This window comes from Schistocerca nitens, chromosome 2, assembly GCF_023898315.1.
Source record: "Schistocerca nitens isolate TAMUIC-IGC-003100 chromosome 2, iqSchNite1.1, whole genome shotgun sequence".
Taxonomy (NCBI): domain Eukaryota; kingdom Metazoa; phylum Arthropoda; class Insecta; order Orthoptera; family Acrididae; genus Schistocerca; species Schistocerca nitens.
The window spans coordinates 1,179,659,359-1,179,677,025 of NC_064615.1; the positions used below are offsets into that span (position 1 = coordinate 1,179,659,359).

General features: G+C 41.2%; 1 protein-coding gene across 1 annotated transcript in view; it reads right to left on the bottom strand.

Annotated features, from left to right (window-relative positions):
• LOC126235645 (odorant receptor Or2-like) overlaps positions 1 to 17,667 on the bottom strand; it is a 142,687-nt gene that overhangs the window by 53,463 nt on the left and 71,557 nt on the right. The window contains exon 5 of the mRNA XM_049944359.1: positions 2,353 to 2,508. Within this exon, the coding sequence (XP_049800316.1) occupies positions 2,353 to 2,508 (156 nt within the window). The remainder of the gene's footprint in view (positions 1 to 2,352; positions 2,509 to 17,667) is intronic.

The window sequence follows — 17,667 nt, forward strand, 5'->3', positions numbered from 1 at the left end:
ACTACTGATAGGCATAGTTAGCAAATGAAAGATTTTGATAGAGAACAAACAATGTATTTACCTCAATATAATATATATAGCAGTTCATGACAAATTTCAAAACTTCGCCATCTCTCTCTCCCCACATCCACCACTGCTGGCGGCTCACCTCCAACTGCGCAACGCTATGCGCTATTCACAGCCAGCTGCCTAACACTACAATGGCGAGTATTACAACAATGCAAAGCAGCCACACAGACTGAACACAGCACAGCCAGTGATTTTCATACAGAGGTGGCGTTACCAATAAAAAAACCTAAACGGCCTACTTACACCGTTAACCAATGTCTGTGGGTTGAGGCCATTATAGGTGCTGGTGTTTATGCCAGTATAAGTGGTTGCACTTAACGAAGGCAGTGCGCGCAAGAAAAGAAAGAGTGTTCGTGACATTTACTGTCTCTCTCTCTCTCTCTCTCTCTCTCTCTCTCTCTCACACACACACACACACACACACAAACACACAAACAGGACAGAGGAGATCTAAATTGGTGAATATGGACTGTAGTCCCAGGGTTTTCGTATGACAGTCAAATGCGCCAACTGCTGTGCCACAGCGTGTCACTGTCACCATCAAGACAAAAGGGCTAAGAGCCGTGACTTCCTGCGATGCTCTTGGCAGGGTAGTTTCTCTGTCGAAGTTACGCGCTTCGCGGCGTCCTGGTTGGCTGGCGCCCTCTACTTAGGACGGTCGCGGCTCGCGAGGTGAGGCGCGGTCGGGGTCAGACTCTGTCGGCGCCAGTGACAGAGGGACGGCAGCACACGGAGCATCGCGACTAGTCAGTCGGCGCATGGTGTACTGCGAGGACGCTCGGTGTCGACATTCCGGAGCCTGGGCCTGGCGGCGAGCGGAACTGGAGTGCAGAAGCAGTCACGGGTCAACGTAAGTTCTGTTTTAAAACTCGTGTCCATCTTCAATCCTGAGTAGTTTACCCTGGCATGAATGTCAACAGAGAACTTCTGGACTGACTTTAAATGGTCGACTAATTTGTGGTGGAACTTCTGGATGTGATTGCTCCGTGCAGCTACTTTGATTTTCGCTAGTAATTCCTTAAACCACTTGCACGTGGGTCCGGGATAGGTATTGCGAGTCCATGTACCAGCACTGTGCCTTGGTTCCGTTCCATTTATGTTGAATTACAAGTGTGGCCGATATTTGGCGGTTCCTTTTTTATTATTATTGTTAATATGTTAAGTGATCAGTTTCATGAATCAAAGTTTATTCTCTGTATAAAACTTCAGCCGTTAATTTAAGTTGGAATTGCAAACTTCTATCTTATTGGTGCCGTCAAGCGATGCTTTGGTATTTAAGGTTGCGTGTTGATTTGTTGGCCATTATCACCTTGAACTACTCGTGTTTTATAAATTTATCAAGTGAAGTTTCACGTCATTGGTTATCGTTTAATGAACTATTGCTTTATTAGTAACTGCGGTTGTCACACTACAACGGCTAACATCTCTTCCTGCATTTGGCGCTACCCAGTGCTTGGCCGTTGGTTTCAGTATTTTAGTGAAATGTGTATTAATACTGGGTTTGTGTGTTCTAGAAGCCGTTATCGGTGTGCGCAGGCCCTCCTGCCTGTTGTTGCCACATGAGCTCTCGAGCACGGAATTCAGACGCGCGGCAGACGTGAACGCCAGACGTCGAGAATGTGCTGATTGCGGTGTCGATCTTTCAGGCTATCATAACATCATATTACTGAATGTTTTCCACAGTAGTTAATTCACGTATTTATGAGATATTGCTACTTTAGTATTTTTTTAAACCTAATAAGTTTGACAAACTGTTATTTTTCATATTCACAAGGCCTGATACTTGACTTCATTTCACAACTAGTGAGCTCAGATCTGCAGTTATCTTAAGGCTATATTAGCGTAAAGTATTTTTTTATTAATTTGAGGATGAACCCGTAAGGCTGTTTAAAAGAAAACAGCCTTTTTATTCACAGTCCTTTTATTCAGTCTTTTTATTCTCATTGCTTTCATTCAATTGAATGATCGGGTTAGATCACCGCAACTTTCAAATGCTAATTAATCATTGTGTTGTTACCAGTGTTCTGTTTTAATTAACGTGGTGAAAATAAATTTTTGTATCCTCAAATGGGATCAGCATTCTACTCCACCAGCCCAAGTGCCCTGCTTACCAATCCTATACCCTTCCAGGATGCCGTAGGAGACGGGGTCAGTGTCTTAAATTACATAGTTCATCACGATATTGTGAAGTACTGGCAACAATATATCATAGAGCTTTCGCTGCTTGGGTTAAGGCGTTAAACAGAACAACGACAGCGACAGGTCTAGAGAAACTGGACTGACCGCTACGAAGGCCGCCGTGTTGACGGGGTAGAGGTGTCCCGCCGTGATGAGCAGCGGCTTGTGGGCGCGCGCCATCACGATGGACAGCGCCCTCTGGAAGCCGGCGCCGGCGCCCACCCAGCGGCTGCTGTACGCCGCCAAAGACAGCGCCTCGCCCTGCCAACAACAGCAACACGGTGGAGCGCACCCTCTGAGATTTGTCTAGACTGCAGTCTTTGTGTAATCAGTATCAAATGGTTTGTGATCGGAGGCTACGGTGCTGGCTCTAAAGGCTAGCGACTTTCCTTGTGGAAGCAGCTGTCTCACTGTACCTGGTGGGAAAAACCTTGTGAAAAGTCCGGGCGAGAAACAGCACTCTCCACAGCAGTGTTATTAGTGAAAGGTGGAATGATATCTCCGGGCATTCTGCTACCAAGGCTGACTGCCATAAAGGTCCCGAGGTGGAAACAGTTCGGTGGAGCGAGAGGAGTCACAGGATCTGGCGGTAGCCATTTTGGCCACAGGTGGCAGGCCCTGCAGGAACTGGTTTCATAGTGTTTAGTGTTTTGGAAGTCGACGATTCGTCTCTCAGTGACAGACAACCAAGAAGAATTTGAAAGTGTGGCACTGTGAGAAGTTTTTCCAGTTTCCTAGCCAACTGTTAAGATTTAATGGGTACACATATGGTGGACGTACAGAAGTCGCTTATCAGTTCGGGAAGCCACTAATTAGTTTATGGTGATACAAAGAGCCTGAAGTGATAGTGCAATCGGCAGTGGCCAGATGACGAAATATGTCTGAGAAATATGCTCTGACGGAAGTGTTACACACTTTTGTGTTTTCTTCAGTGGGTCTCATTTCATTTCTGTAAATATAGTTTTCTGTTTTAGGTCTAAAAATTGTAACATAAGAACTTGTATTTTATTTTGATTGCTGTCCAGTAACTACATTGCTTGTGAAGATGGCATCGTACAGGTTGGCTTGGTTTCATGTGTTATTATGCGTTACGTACCTGCGAAGTAGTTGGAAGATTTTGCTTAAAGAATTATTTGTGAACTACTTTTCGAAGAGGAGCAGTGGTACAACTTCTGGACTTTCACTTCACTCTCATCACGTATCACACGTTGTCATAACCAAAAACTAGCTCTAGGAATAGTTATGTCGTCACATTCATCGAAAGATGCTCTGTTCCGGGCGCCGGTCACTTATTAATAAGTTTTTGTCCATTGTGGCGACAATTTTGAGTTTTAAGAGTGAAGGGTGAGAGAGAGAGAGAGAGAGAGAGGGGGGGGGAGGGGCGATGGAGGGAGACGGAGAGGCAGGCGAGGGCAAGGGAGAGAGTGAGGGATGGAGGGGTTGATAGCCAGGTGTTCTTCGAGACGAAGGTGTGTCATTGAACAATTCATTTAAATCGCACATTAATAAGAGGGGATAACTCCTCAAAAACTGAAAATGCGAGTTTGTCGGTTTCTTGAGACACAGATGAATTAACTGGAATTAAAATTGGAGCCCGTCTTTGTCTCGCTGCGTGTAGAGAACGGATTTAAATCACCACTGATTCTAATAGGGAATAACTCCTGAGTTGTCACGTTTCTAAAACAAACTTTCGGCAGACCTGGAATCATGCTGAACGAACTGATGATTCCTCTTGAAAATTTACAATGTTACGACGAACAGCTCACATTTCAAATAGACGAAAAGAGAAAAAAAAGAAACAAAAAAAGCAAGAAAACAAAAGAAAGGCAAGCTTGATTTCTTTTGACTATGCTATGGATTTTTGAGGAACAGAACACGAAAATGGAGCTATGTTGTACTGTGTTACTGAGGACCAAGGTAAGAAAGGACATAATGAATTGAGCACCTTTCTATACTGTCACACTGAGTATTTTGTCCGCATAAGAGAACTCTACTTGTTCCTCAATAAATGTGGTGCTCTACATCACAATCATACAATTACTATAATCTTGTTGCTCTAATCAAACGGTGACAGTTTTGATAAAATGTACCACCGTTTCCCCATCGGAGAGTACTCTGCTCTACTATCTGTACGTGACTGTCATGTCCACATCAGGATATCTCGCTCACTGCTCGATCAAGCCACATCGGTCCTTATGCAACAAAAGCAACAGAAATAGATGAATTTTATACCATGATGGATGGAAAGAGGTTTTCATCTTAACGGAAGCAATGGGAAGAGGCACAAGAGAACCGGACGAAGTATCATTTGCTACCTATTAGCTTCTGTACTATGAGCACAGTTCAAAAAATAAAAGCCTAACAGCTGCTAAGCCCTATATCGGAGGGCTCTGATTCCATATCTTTACATTAATGAAAGACCGGAGATATTTTCCCAATAAGAACATTGGGCTTCCTCAAACAGAAGCCTGTAGTGGGAAAGTTCCCATTAACAAGAAGAAAGATGATGTCGGAAGGAAGGAAGATTGAGATTAACGTTCCGTTGACATCCAGGTCATTAGAGACGGAGCACAAGCTCGGATTGTGTCAAGGATGGGAAAGGATTCCACCGTGCCCTTCCAAAGGAACCATCCCAGCATTTGAGTGGAGCAATTTAGGGAAATCACGGAAAACCTAACTCTGGATGGTTGAAAACGGGTTCAAAGGATCGTTCTCCCGAATGCGAATCCAGTGTCCTAACCACTGCACCACCTCGCTCAGTGGATGATGCTGAGAAACAACTGATGTATATTACATATCGACAGCATCAATACTCTGTGATAAGCTGAAGACGTCGCCTTTAACAGAAATGGATGAAGATGATTGAAGAGTGATTAGCAAATCATTTTTTGCATCATGTTTTGTATTCATTTTTGTATAAACTTAATGTACTCGTAGTTTTGTGAACAAGTTGCGAGTTACGATTTGTAACATGTTTTCTATTTACTTTTGTACGAACGTAGGGCAGTTTTTTGAATACATAGATTTATAAACATAATATTAAACATATTCAATGGTTTAGATTCAAAAGCATTGAGAAACAGTAAATTATTTTGTTATCATTATTGTTAAAGGCGACGTCTTCAGCTTATCACATTGATGCTGTCGATATGTAATATACATCAGTTGTTTCTCAACATCATCCACCGAGCGAGGTGGTGCAGTGGTTAGGACACTGGATTCGCATTCAGGAGAACGATCCTTTGAACCCGTTTTCAACCATCCAGAGTTAGGTTTTCCATGATTTCCCTAAATTGCTCCACCCAAATGCTGGGATGCACTTCATGTCAAGTTGATGAATGCCAATTTTTCTGTGTTAATCATTAATTAAACAGAAGTTTTTGCTTCTCAGGTAATTTTAAGTGTCTTAAAATATTTTTTCTTCCTCATTTATTGTCATAATGTGATAAAAATTGCCATAGCAGCTATAAATAATTTTCATACTAGCAAATGATTTGTTTCAAACAGCAGAAAGAAATTCGGAATTAAATTGTAAAACAAGGCTGTGCAATGATTTTTCTTCTTCCTGAACAGTTTATTAAATGAGTTGTTGTCTTTTGAAAATAAGCGATATTCATTCCCGTTGAAAATGTTGCTTCTTCGCTTACAATTTGTGTTTTGTATTCGTTCAAAAATTTATTTCATTGTACTACTCATTTTACCGTGTGTATATTCTGTTCTGTTTTTAAGTTTTTGGCAGAGATTACCGCTTGACCTCAGGACCTTGACATTAGTTCCAATTTTCCTTTAAGAGATGAGCAAAAGTTGAGTGTGTACAGCTAAGGCTTTGAGAGGCTCAGAAAGTAATGTTTGTGCACCAACAACTGCTTGATTTATATTAATTTCGTACTTAAGAATTAAAACCATAATGCACGTTCACACATTTTCGCCCCACGACACTACTGGCTGCTGTTGGCGGCAGCGGCGCACCCGCACTTCACTTGTCGGGCCAGTGATCGACTTTTCTCTGTTCACAGCTACACAAATATATCTACGTGTATATGCATCTATGTGAATAAAAATATAAATGTTCGATTGTTAAAACTCGTGTATGTTCGGAAGTTCTTCAGCGATTCCTTTGAAATTTTTCCACAACGTTGCAGTCGAATGCTAGTATGTTTTACATACCCGTTTCTAAGATACGAGTAAATGTAATATATAAATAAACACGTAATATATTAAGCGGAAACATTATTACCAAAAAATCTACATAAGTACCTGATCGATTCACTTCAAATAGTGAAACGTTATTAGCAAACAGAAAAGTTGCGTTTATGGCTTATCAAATGGTTCAAATGGCTCTGAGCAGTATGGGACTTAACATCTATGGTCATCAGTCCCCTAGAACTTAGAACTACTTAAACCTAACTAACTAAGGACATCACACAACACCCAGTCACCACGAGGCAGATAAAATCCCTGACCCCGACGGGAATCCAACGCGGGAACCCGGGAACCCGGGCGCGGGAAGCGAGAACGCTACCGCACGACCACGAGCGGCTTACGATTTGAATACTACTACAGAATCTGAATTTTAAGTATCAAGGTTCAAGATCAGTGAGATGAGTGAAGAGGAGATGGGCAGAGGGGCGGGAGGATACGAACATACAAGGCAGAAAGGACGAGTGAGTCAGAGGGAGGAGGCAGGAGGAGATGAAGAGAGACAGGGAGGAGAAGGTAGAAAAGGGGGAGGAAACGTTGGACAGAGCGAGTGGGAGAGACAGGCGGCAGGACAAGATGGAGAGAGAGGAGGAGTAGAAAATAGACACTGGGGGACTGGGTGATGGTCAGAGAGAGAGAGAGAGGTGCAGGAGGAGATCGAGAGAGATGGGGGAAGAGAACATTGGCGGAGAGAGGCGGCAGAAAGTGATAGAGAGAGGGGGGAGGAGGAGGAGATTAGGACGTATGTCCCACACAAGTTAGAAAGGTTTGCTTTCACTTGTGTTTCTTTCAACATCAACGCTCGGCCGGGAAAAGATAGTAAACATACGAATTCATCTTTTTCTAGATCTTACGCTCCAAAACTTAAATTAAAAACAGTTCCAATTCTGACAAAGGTTTATGAGAGATTTTCCTTGGTTGTATGGCAAATATTGGAACTGGAAACGTTTCGCAACTGAATCTCCCTTTGTGTCCCCACTACCAGATCACCGGTACTGACTGAGAAGTCCCTAATTGTGTAGGGTCATTTCTCGAACCGCCCACTCTAATTTTAGGTATAGAGAATGAAACATACTTCGCAAAAAGCTACAGACCTTGAGAGGCACCCACTTGCCTTTCTCATACTGTGGCATCAAGCAGTCAGGCCTGCAAGATGGGTGGTTTGCCAAGCGAGTGGATTAGCAACATGAATTCTCGTATCTTACGATTTTGTTACAAATTATCCTCCTGCATGAATAATACGCAACGGAAACACGCATCTGACTATAGAACTCTGTCTGCACACTACGCACTGGCAATACCACACTTACTTTTTGTCTTTGATTTAACGGCTTTTATACAAATTCGGGACATTATGATAACATACAATTTAATGAAATAGGCCACTAATCTCTTTCTTTTCACTATTTGATTTATTCATTAGCACACAAATTCTACAACCTACGACAATATCATAAGAGAATTTCCATACTACGGTCTCGTAATCTATCTACCACAACTGTGCACTCCCTGGATCGGATGGTGGATCTTTTATTATACCTCACACTTCGCCTCTCACAATCATTCTCCAGAAACATTCCTCCAGATCGAGCGATGCAGAAGGAACAGGCATACCCACAAAATCTTCCGAAACTACCTTGCTACTCCCATGCAAAACACACATATTCAAATTACAAGACATACCCAATACAACAATCTGAAATAATACACAAGAACCGTTACAACTTCATCATTTTCCGCTTTCCCACTTCAATCAATATTTAACTCAGTTTCACTCGACACTGCCCCAATTTGTAATTCCAGTTTCCTACTGTGAACTCTGGAGATAAACGCTCGTCTTCCTGTGCAATGCAAGCCAAGTGGCGTTGCTGGAAAAACGGCCGACTCACCTTGATTTTCTCTCAGAGTTTAAATTCAGCGTCACACGGAATGATATTTCTTAAATACTTCAATTTATGATACACACGCAATTCTTAAATATATCAGCTTATTGTACACACGCTATTAATTCTCAAATATTTCAGCTTATGGTACACACGATATTAATTCTTAAATATTTCAGCTTATTGTACCCACGCTAGTATCTCAACTTATAACTACACGTGGTCCCTTTGTGACCGTTGGTTTACTATAATCCCTTTAAAATTACCTGCCTCACTTTGTAATTTTCCCCACAAAAGATCCTAGGAAAGAGAAATGATTAGTTCTAACTACTCTTAAGTATTCCACATCCATACCATGCCTCCACGCTTTCATTACGGAGCACAACAAAAAACAGGTCTTCACAGCAGAAGGTTCAGCGCCAGAGTGCCGAGTCTGAAACATGGCCGTCTTTTCGTTCTCTCGCACCTCTCTCGAAGTGGGAGAAGCACCTTGCTACCTTATTGGTCGGCCGCATTTCAGACGCTCAAAAGCTCTGGTAACTTCCATCTCTTTGGTCTCACCAAAGGATCGACTCAAAGATGTTCATTCCGATTCACTATCTGTGGTTAGCAGACGACCATACATTCATTCATTTACACCACACAGATCTCACCAAACTGGATGTAGGGATTTATGTTGAGGAAGTGCACATGTGATCAATTAAATAAATAAATTGCCATTCTTTCCCACACTGGTATCCGGCTTCGCTGTATTAATTGAAATTATTGAGTTACTTTTACAAAAAAAATGTGTTGTTCTGACAAGAATTTCGTACCTATTCTCAATGTTGGGCGGTACTGTACCCTTTCATCACCGGCTACCCATGCAGAAAAAAAATGGCACGGTACTATCCTTGCAATGCGAGGGTAGTTCCGAACATTTTTTTTTTTTTTTTTAAGAAAACCGTATTAAAACAAACGTAGCAATCCATCAAAATAACCAGGAGGAGACCTTAGCCCCTGGTGACCTCAAATAGACGACCAAATTATATTGTACTCTCCACAATCCGGAGTAACGTACACATACAAATATATAACAATCCACATGACAAATAAAACATCACATCATAGAAATGAAAAAATAATATTGAGATAAAAATTTGCTTTAGTTACTGGGATCTTCGTTATTTTTATGAGTAATCCAAATTTCAATAATTCTAAAACAAATAAAAAAAATACTAATTGTACTCATGAAATTTTAAATAGCTCACCGTCCAAACACAGAGCAAGTAATCTGACATTCATAAATTGCGCTGTAAAAACCCTTACACAGCAAAGTCTAAATACTAAACAAAATCAACAAAAAAAAATTTCGTACACTAGTTACACGTAGAATGTCAGGCTCCATACCATTACTGTAAAATATACCTCAAACCTACAGCGAAATAACTGAGAAGGAAAACAATGAAATATACCACAAGTTACATACTGGTTACGTAATATAGTTCGTCTAAGACATCATGTCATACCTCATTAACTATCCTCACCTAAGCAATTGCCACAACTACTCGACAGTGAGTTTATCCTTGTCCATCAGTACAAATACCTGCTGCTGAGCCAGTCAGTCCATCAACTTTGATCAATACACGCAGTAAATAGTTTAACAATAAGTGCTTGAATCCACCAGTAGCTCTCTTATCTTACTCTACTGTTCATTTCTCTGTTGTCACACATATAGACGACAAGAACTTGCATTTCGACTAGCCTTCGTTACACTTTAATGTGAAATATCACCACTGTGATAATGGAAATAAGTGGCTTCAGTCAAAACACCAACAAGATTATTACTATGCACGACATCAAAATACATCAGTTAATTCCGATATTTGTTGTGCAATGCAAATTCTTCTCCCCTGTGACAACCTTACTGATAAATGCTACAAGGGCCGCTACGTTAGTATTACGCCACTGGCTAATAGTTAAAGCATCATTGTACCAAATATTCTAATACACATGCTACGTGAACTTGATAACCCAGAACAAACCAAAAAACAAACACTAACTATTCTAAACACAATTATTAATAAAATACAATTACGCTTGCTGTCCCTTCAGGAATGAAACATATAAAAAAAACATTTACACAATTACAAATACATTATTCCCTATCTTGCGAGTCACACGGAAACATTTCATTCTGTGATTTTCTTGGGGTCAAAAAGTTGCTGATAGTTTTCCTAGAACCACTGTCTCGGTGTCAAAGCTCTCCCATGGTTACCCGGACGAAAGTCTTTGAGTCACTCAATTCGGCATTTTGAACACGCACTGAACAGTAAACTGTATCTCTCATTAAACACAAATGTCATAGTCACTCTCAGAGTACCATCCACACGAAACTGTTCGTCCAAAAAAATGGCCCTACAACTACTATTACCCACGGTTCTGTCCTTTCAGTTCATGGTGTAATTAAAAGTCGTGAGTTTCAACAAACAGCACTTATTCCCGCGCCAATTCAAGAAATGTCTCCTACTACAGACGCAACTGTCAATGTCCCACTCTAGTTTCTTGCCTTCATACAATAATTGTTCACCAAACGACAACTGTCCTCTAAGTATACCAAGTGTCCCACATGCAATTCACAAAGCACACTTAACAAGTCATTGTCAAAAGTTTATCGATCCCACCATTCAGTGGTCAAGACAAAACAAAACAATCGTCCTGTCTGCTACAGACAAAATCTTTTCCACCACTCACAACGTGGAAACACCAGGCCTTCACTTTCCACATTATGGAAAGTCGCAGTCATCTTGTTTCACGGCTCCACAGTCCAGTACAAGTTAATAGCTGCAGGTAAAAAAATGCTCGCCGGGCTCTGTCGCGCCCCGTCCATTCAGCAGTAGCGTCGCTGCGCGCGCCGTTGAGCAGAAGAAACCACCCGCTGTTGCCTCCGCGGGATACCTTCCCCAGTCGTAAGGGTGGCGGAACTCATGAATGGCCAGTGATGCGTGCGTGTCGCCCCAGGCCGTTGACCTGCTGTAGCGGGCGCGTGGAGCGCACCTCGTCCGACAATGGAGTGGGGAGTGCCGCGGCTGTGTCGCCTGTCGCCATGGTGACGTCAGCTCGGCCCGTTAGCGGTATGGGCGTTACGACACCCAATTAGCCAGATCTTCCGTGCATCTCGCAACATTACAGACAAAAGGATATACAGCATTTAAATACTCATTGATTACATGTATTATCTATTAGCTACATTGGTAACAAAAGAATCTTTGTTCTAAAAAGAACATAAAATTATACACCCTAGTTTTCTACACAGACAACATACATTTATCTATCCTTTTTCTATAGATAGCCCACACTCGTGCTATTCTTTGTACCTGTCGTCCCTCATACAAAACATGAAAGTGTAAAATAAAACAAAAGGAATAATAAGCAATCTATACCGCTCATAATTACAATATCAAAGAGTAGGCTACTCTAACATCCTATCACAGTGAAAAATATTAGAAACTGTTGATTCTCACGCTACAATATACAATGAACCTTTTGTGCTTATGACACACTGAAATTAAAATCCCTTGAAAGTGTTCTAACAAAAAAATGAGAAAATAATCTACACAACTCTCAATTACCTACCACATGTTATTAAATAGTAAACTACTTTAACATCCTAACACAATAAACATTTTAGAAACTGGTGACTTTAAATCTACAACATATAATGCACCTCTGTGCTTGTGACAGACTGAAAATTCGTATCTCTTCACATACTTTACATTTCATTATATATAACAACGTTTCTAGGACACGTATGACAGATCCTGACCTCACATCAAGGTTCATCCCAACAAACAATAAAACACAATAATCTTTTAGTTATGGATCGGTAGCATCCCCTTTTCATGAGTGTGCGCATTGATCACACTACTCTACGACTCTCACTCACCAGACATCACATTTTCCCTCTCATTCATTCCATTAACACACTAACAGAATAGGTTTAGAAGTCAGTTAACCTTAACACCACCACACTCACTACAACATACCATACCTTTGCTCCCTTATACTCAACCACATAACACATGAAGCTGTTTCGGAGATAGCTTTCCAGTCTCCGAATTCGTCCTTTCACTCTGGCACCTCTCTCCATCGGCTTACCTCTGCATTCACTTTATGCTAATATCAACCTAGAATTGCGACATTTCATCTAAGAACAAAAAATACACAAATTATTCATCCTGCAAAAAAAATAGCTGTACACATTCTTGGTACCGTTTTGATTAGTTATTCTGGTACGAGGCTTCAACAACAACAAAAAATATTATTTTTCTCAAATCGCAATTGTTATGCTAAGAATTAGATCTACACCTACATTACATCTTACGTCAGTATTCCACAACGTTCACCTTCTGGGTCTCATACTCCCTTTACGTCCTTTCATATTGTGCAGTTGTCCTCATCTCTTCATTCGTATTTCGGCTCTCCGTCCGTCCATTACTCCATCATTTCCTGGTCTTCCTTCGCCATTGGCATCAATCTCTATTGCAGCATACACAGGCCTCTCTGTAACATACATCTAAGACATCTCCACATTATTCAATTCTACTCACCTTTATTTTACCGCTGTTTCATCACGTCGAATCTCCCTTTATCATTCCCACTGCTTCACGTCGATTCTCTCCTCAAAAATTCACCTTTATCCACTACTATTTATCACGTCGCTTCTCTATCTACCATCTTTATTCACTCATTAATCATCACGTCGTTTCTGCTTGATCCTTATTCATACGACAAAAAACACGTACATACACCACTCTGTCGACTCCTGTTCATGACTCATTTGACCAGTCTATTCCGTCATACTTCCTGACATCCCGCCTGAAAATTCTTACGTTCGATTTGACCCTGCACAACGTTACACACCACAAATAAATACACTGACTATCTACCATAAATTTCCTACCTTAGATCTATCCTTAACTTTTCCATAATTTGATGTTAGAAATGTGATGAAGCCCACGAGATTGTTTTCCTTTGATCGTCTCAATCAGTACAGCATTTTCATGTACAATCCGCCTCACTCTGAATGGTCCACTATACACAGTAAAAAATTTCCTAGTTAGGAATATGTGCTTACACGAAAATTAAATGTGTGCAGAGAATATACAAGCTGGGAGAATTGGGCAACCCAAGTGTTGGAAACTTAGGTGCAAGTGGCCTCTCTCACTAACACCAGATTCCGAACAACCATACACAGCACTTCATTATAACTGTCACCACGACAATGACATAATATAGATCAGATGGCATCTAAAAACTTCGATCACAATGTTTACCTCTTACATTACGTGTTTAGTATCTACAATAATCAAATCACCCTAATTAAACTGGACTCATTGGCATTATTACATAACATTTTAGCAACTGGATTCTTTGAAGAAACCGCTCTTTTACTTTACCGTTTGAAATAAAAAATTTGCAAATTTTACTGAGATACCAGCCTAACAGATTCCATTACTGCCGTTTTATTCTCTGATCAGAAGTATGGTATTTGCATTCCCTACATATTAGTTGAGTTTGTCTGCTACATAGACAATTTTCAGTGCCAGCTGCATGTGTTTTAAGAGCAAGATATTAAGGGCTGATATGTTGGATTAGTTTCTCCTATTCTTCAATCCATTACGACAAGAATGAAATGCCTGTATTCCATGCTCTCCTGTCATTCTGATACTTTCCGCCCTCGACACTATCTGACCTGTCTCCGTTCACGATATCGCTCTCATTACCCAAGTGTTGAAATGACGCGGAATCGTCTACGCCTCTGCCTGCTATCGCTATACCTCTGCGCAATTTCACTGGCAACTTCGTTATATGGATTCTAATGAACTCCGCTGGTTCGTATGTCACATCCAAATACCTGTTTCGTCTCAGCATTTTCTGACAACACGACACTGAATCCCTTATACCACATTCGTTACGATTTGGCATTATCAATATGCTTTGCGTAACCTGGTCCTGCTTACTTTGCGACCAGAATTCATTTAAATGGCTACTACCGTCTTTAAGGTCTTCCTGCATTTTCGCTCTAGCCTCGTCTCTCAAATAGTTATACACAAACTTCGTTTTGCGGAGCAATCCCCTCGATGAAGGTAACGAATCTTGAAATTGAGACAGCCTTGGACTATACCCAGTTGAGTCTGCCACCTGTTTTATCCGACAAAACCGTTCTTCTGACTCTGTGAATTCGCCTTTCTCCTTCTGCCTATTTTCGCTTTCTGAGTTTATCTCACTCTCCCTCGGCAATCTACCTGGTGGTGCGTCACCTTCGCTACTGCACGCTAATTGCAACTGTGCTAGCTCACTATGTTTCCTACTTATTTCTAATTGTGCCTCTTTAAACTGTAATGGTGGCTGTATCTCCTCCTGACCGGCACAAACCTCTCGCTGCGTACTGTCAGAACCTGTCTCGCCTCTTGTACTGATCTTTTCTGCATCTGCACTAATCATATTCATTCTGACCACTACCTCTTCGATTCGCTCATCCGGCAAAACGTCCCTACGTTCAGTAGCATCACTCTCTATTGCAAATACTTGTACCTCTAAATTATTATCTTTTTCTTTCACTGCGTCACATACTTCCTTCAACGCACCCAGATCCTTCTCCCCCTCATCTAACCGATTATTAACTACGGGCAGACGCTCATCGATAACTGTGTGTAGCTTCCTCATTGCCTATTTATTTCCCCTATCCATTGTTTCCAATCTCTCCTTAGTCTCCCTATCTCTCTCCTTATTATCTCTATTGATTGCTTCTAATCTTTCGTTATTTGCTTCCAATCCTTTCTTAGTCTCCCTATTCATCGCTTCTAATCTCTCGTTATTTGCTTCCAATCCTTTCTTAGTCTCCCTATTCATCGCTTCTAATCTTTCATCCATCCTCTGTAAAAACTGCAGTAGCCCATCGTTATTTCCTACTTTCGACGCGCTCACCTCGTTCGCCTGAGAAACCGTTGCTTCGCTAAGGGTAGCTGCACTTTCACTCTCTACCTGACCGAGTCCCTGCTCGCCCGCGTCGTTCGGAAAGGCCCCCGATAGTGAACAAAGCCCCCTGCACAAAGGCTCCCCTTGCAGCGGTCCACTGAACAATACAGCCTCTTCGGAGTGCCTGCCGTCCCCTCTCATTAACTCACGGTCAACACCTACTTCCCGCTGCACTGCTACATTCACGCCAGAATCGTTATTCTCCATGGTGACTATACTTTTAGCCTGCGACCTAGTTACTACGGACATTACACAAAAAAATTATAAAACGATCTTCTAGCCTTGTGCTATACTGCAATTAATTACATAAAATAAAATAACAGATCCTCACCAATCCAGAAAGAAATTGCAAACGGAAAAAAATTTACTTCTTAGCGCTATCACAATATATTCCATCAAAAAATAAAAAAAATTTAACAGCAAACCCTAACAACAAAATATCCTAACAAAAATGATCCTGGCAACAAAATTATCGTGACAAAAACGGAATCTTGGCAACAAAATATCCTAACCAATAAATAATCCTGGCAACAATTATCCTAACAATTAAATGATCCTGGCAGGGTCGAAATTATGAGAGGCACCCACTTGCCTTTCTCATACTGTGGCATCAAGCAGTCAGGCCTGCAAGATGGGTGGTTTGCCAAGCGAGTGGATTAGCAACATGAATTCTCGTATCTTACGATTTTGTTACAAATTATCCTCCTGCATGAATAATACGCAACGGAAACATTTCATCTGACTATAGAACTCTGTCTGCACACTACGCACTGGCAATACCACACTTACTTTTTGTCTTTGATTTAACGGCTTTTATACAAATTCGGGACATTATGATAACATACAATTTAATGAAATAGGCCACTAATCTCTTTCTTTTCACTATTTGATTTATTCATTAGCACACAAATTCTACAACCTACGACAATATCATAAGAGAATTTCCATACTACGGTCTCGTAATCTATCTACCACAACTGTGCACTCCCTGGATCGGATGGTGGATCTTTTATTATACCTCACACTTCGCCTCTCACAATCATTCTCCAGAAACATTCCTCCAGATCGAGCGATGCAGAAGGAACAGGCATACCCACAAAATCTTCCGAAACTACCTTGCTACTCCCATGCAAAACACACATATTCAAATTACAAGACATACCCAATACAACAATCTGAAATAATACACAAGAACCGTTACAACTTCATCATTTTCCGCTTTCCCACTTCAATCAATATTTAACTCAGTTTCACTCGACACTGCCCCAATTTGTAATTCCAGTTTCCTACTGTGAACTCTGGAGATAAACGCTCGTCTTCCTGTGCAATGCAAGCCAAGTGGCGTTGCTGGAAAAACGGCCGACTCACCTTGATTTTCTCTCAGAGTTTAAATTCAGCGTCACACGGAATGATATTTCTTAAATACTTCAATTTATGATACACACGCAATTCTTAAATATATCAGCTTATTGTACACACGCTATTAATTCTCAAATATTTCAGCTTATGGTACACACGATATTAATTCTTAAATATTTCAGCTTATTGTACCCACGCTAGTATCTCAACTTATAACTACACGTGGTCCCTTTGTGACCGTTGGTTTACTATAATCCCTTTAAAATTACCTGCCTCACTTTGTAATTTTCCCCACAAAAGATCCTAGGAAAGAGAAATGATTAGTTCTAACTACTCTTAAGTATTCCACATCCATACCATGCCTCCACGCTTTCATTACGGAGCACAACAAAAAACAGGTCTTCACAGCAGAAGGTTCAGCGCCAGAGTGCCGAGTCTGAAACATGGCCGTCTTTTCGTTCTCTCGCACCTCTCTCGAAGTGGGAGAAGCACCTTGCTACCTTATTGGTCGGCCGCATTTCAGACGCTCAAAAGCTCTGGTAACTTCCATCTCTTTGGTCTCACCAAAGGATCGACTCAAAGATGCTCATTCCGATTCACTATCTGTGGTTAGCAGACGACCATACATTCATTCATTTACACCACACAGATCTCACCAAACTGGATGTAGGGATTTATGTTGAGGAAGTGCACATGTGATCAATTAAATAAATAAATTGCCATTCTTTCCCACACTGGTATCCGGCTTCGCTGTATTAATTGAAATTATTGAGTTACTTTTACAAAAAAAATGTGTTGTTCTGACAAGAATTTCGTACCTATTCTCAATGTTGGGCGGTACTGTACCCTTTCAACCTTAAGTGGTGGCTGTGATACTGCACTAGCCTGCGGCACTGGAGGTCCTGGATTCAGTCCTGGAGAGGAGGCGAGCATTTCTCCCGCTCCATTGCGTCCAGGA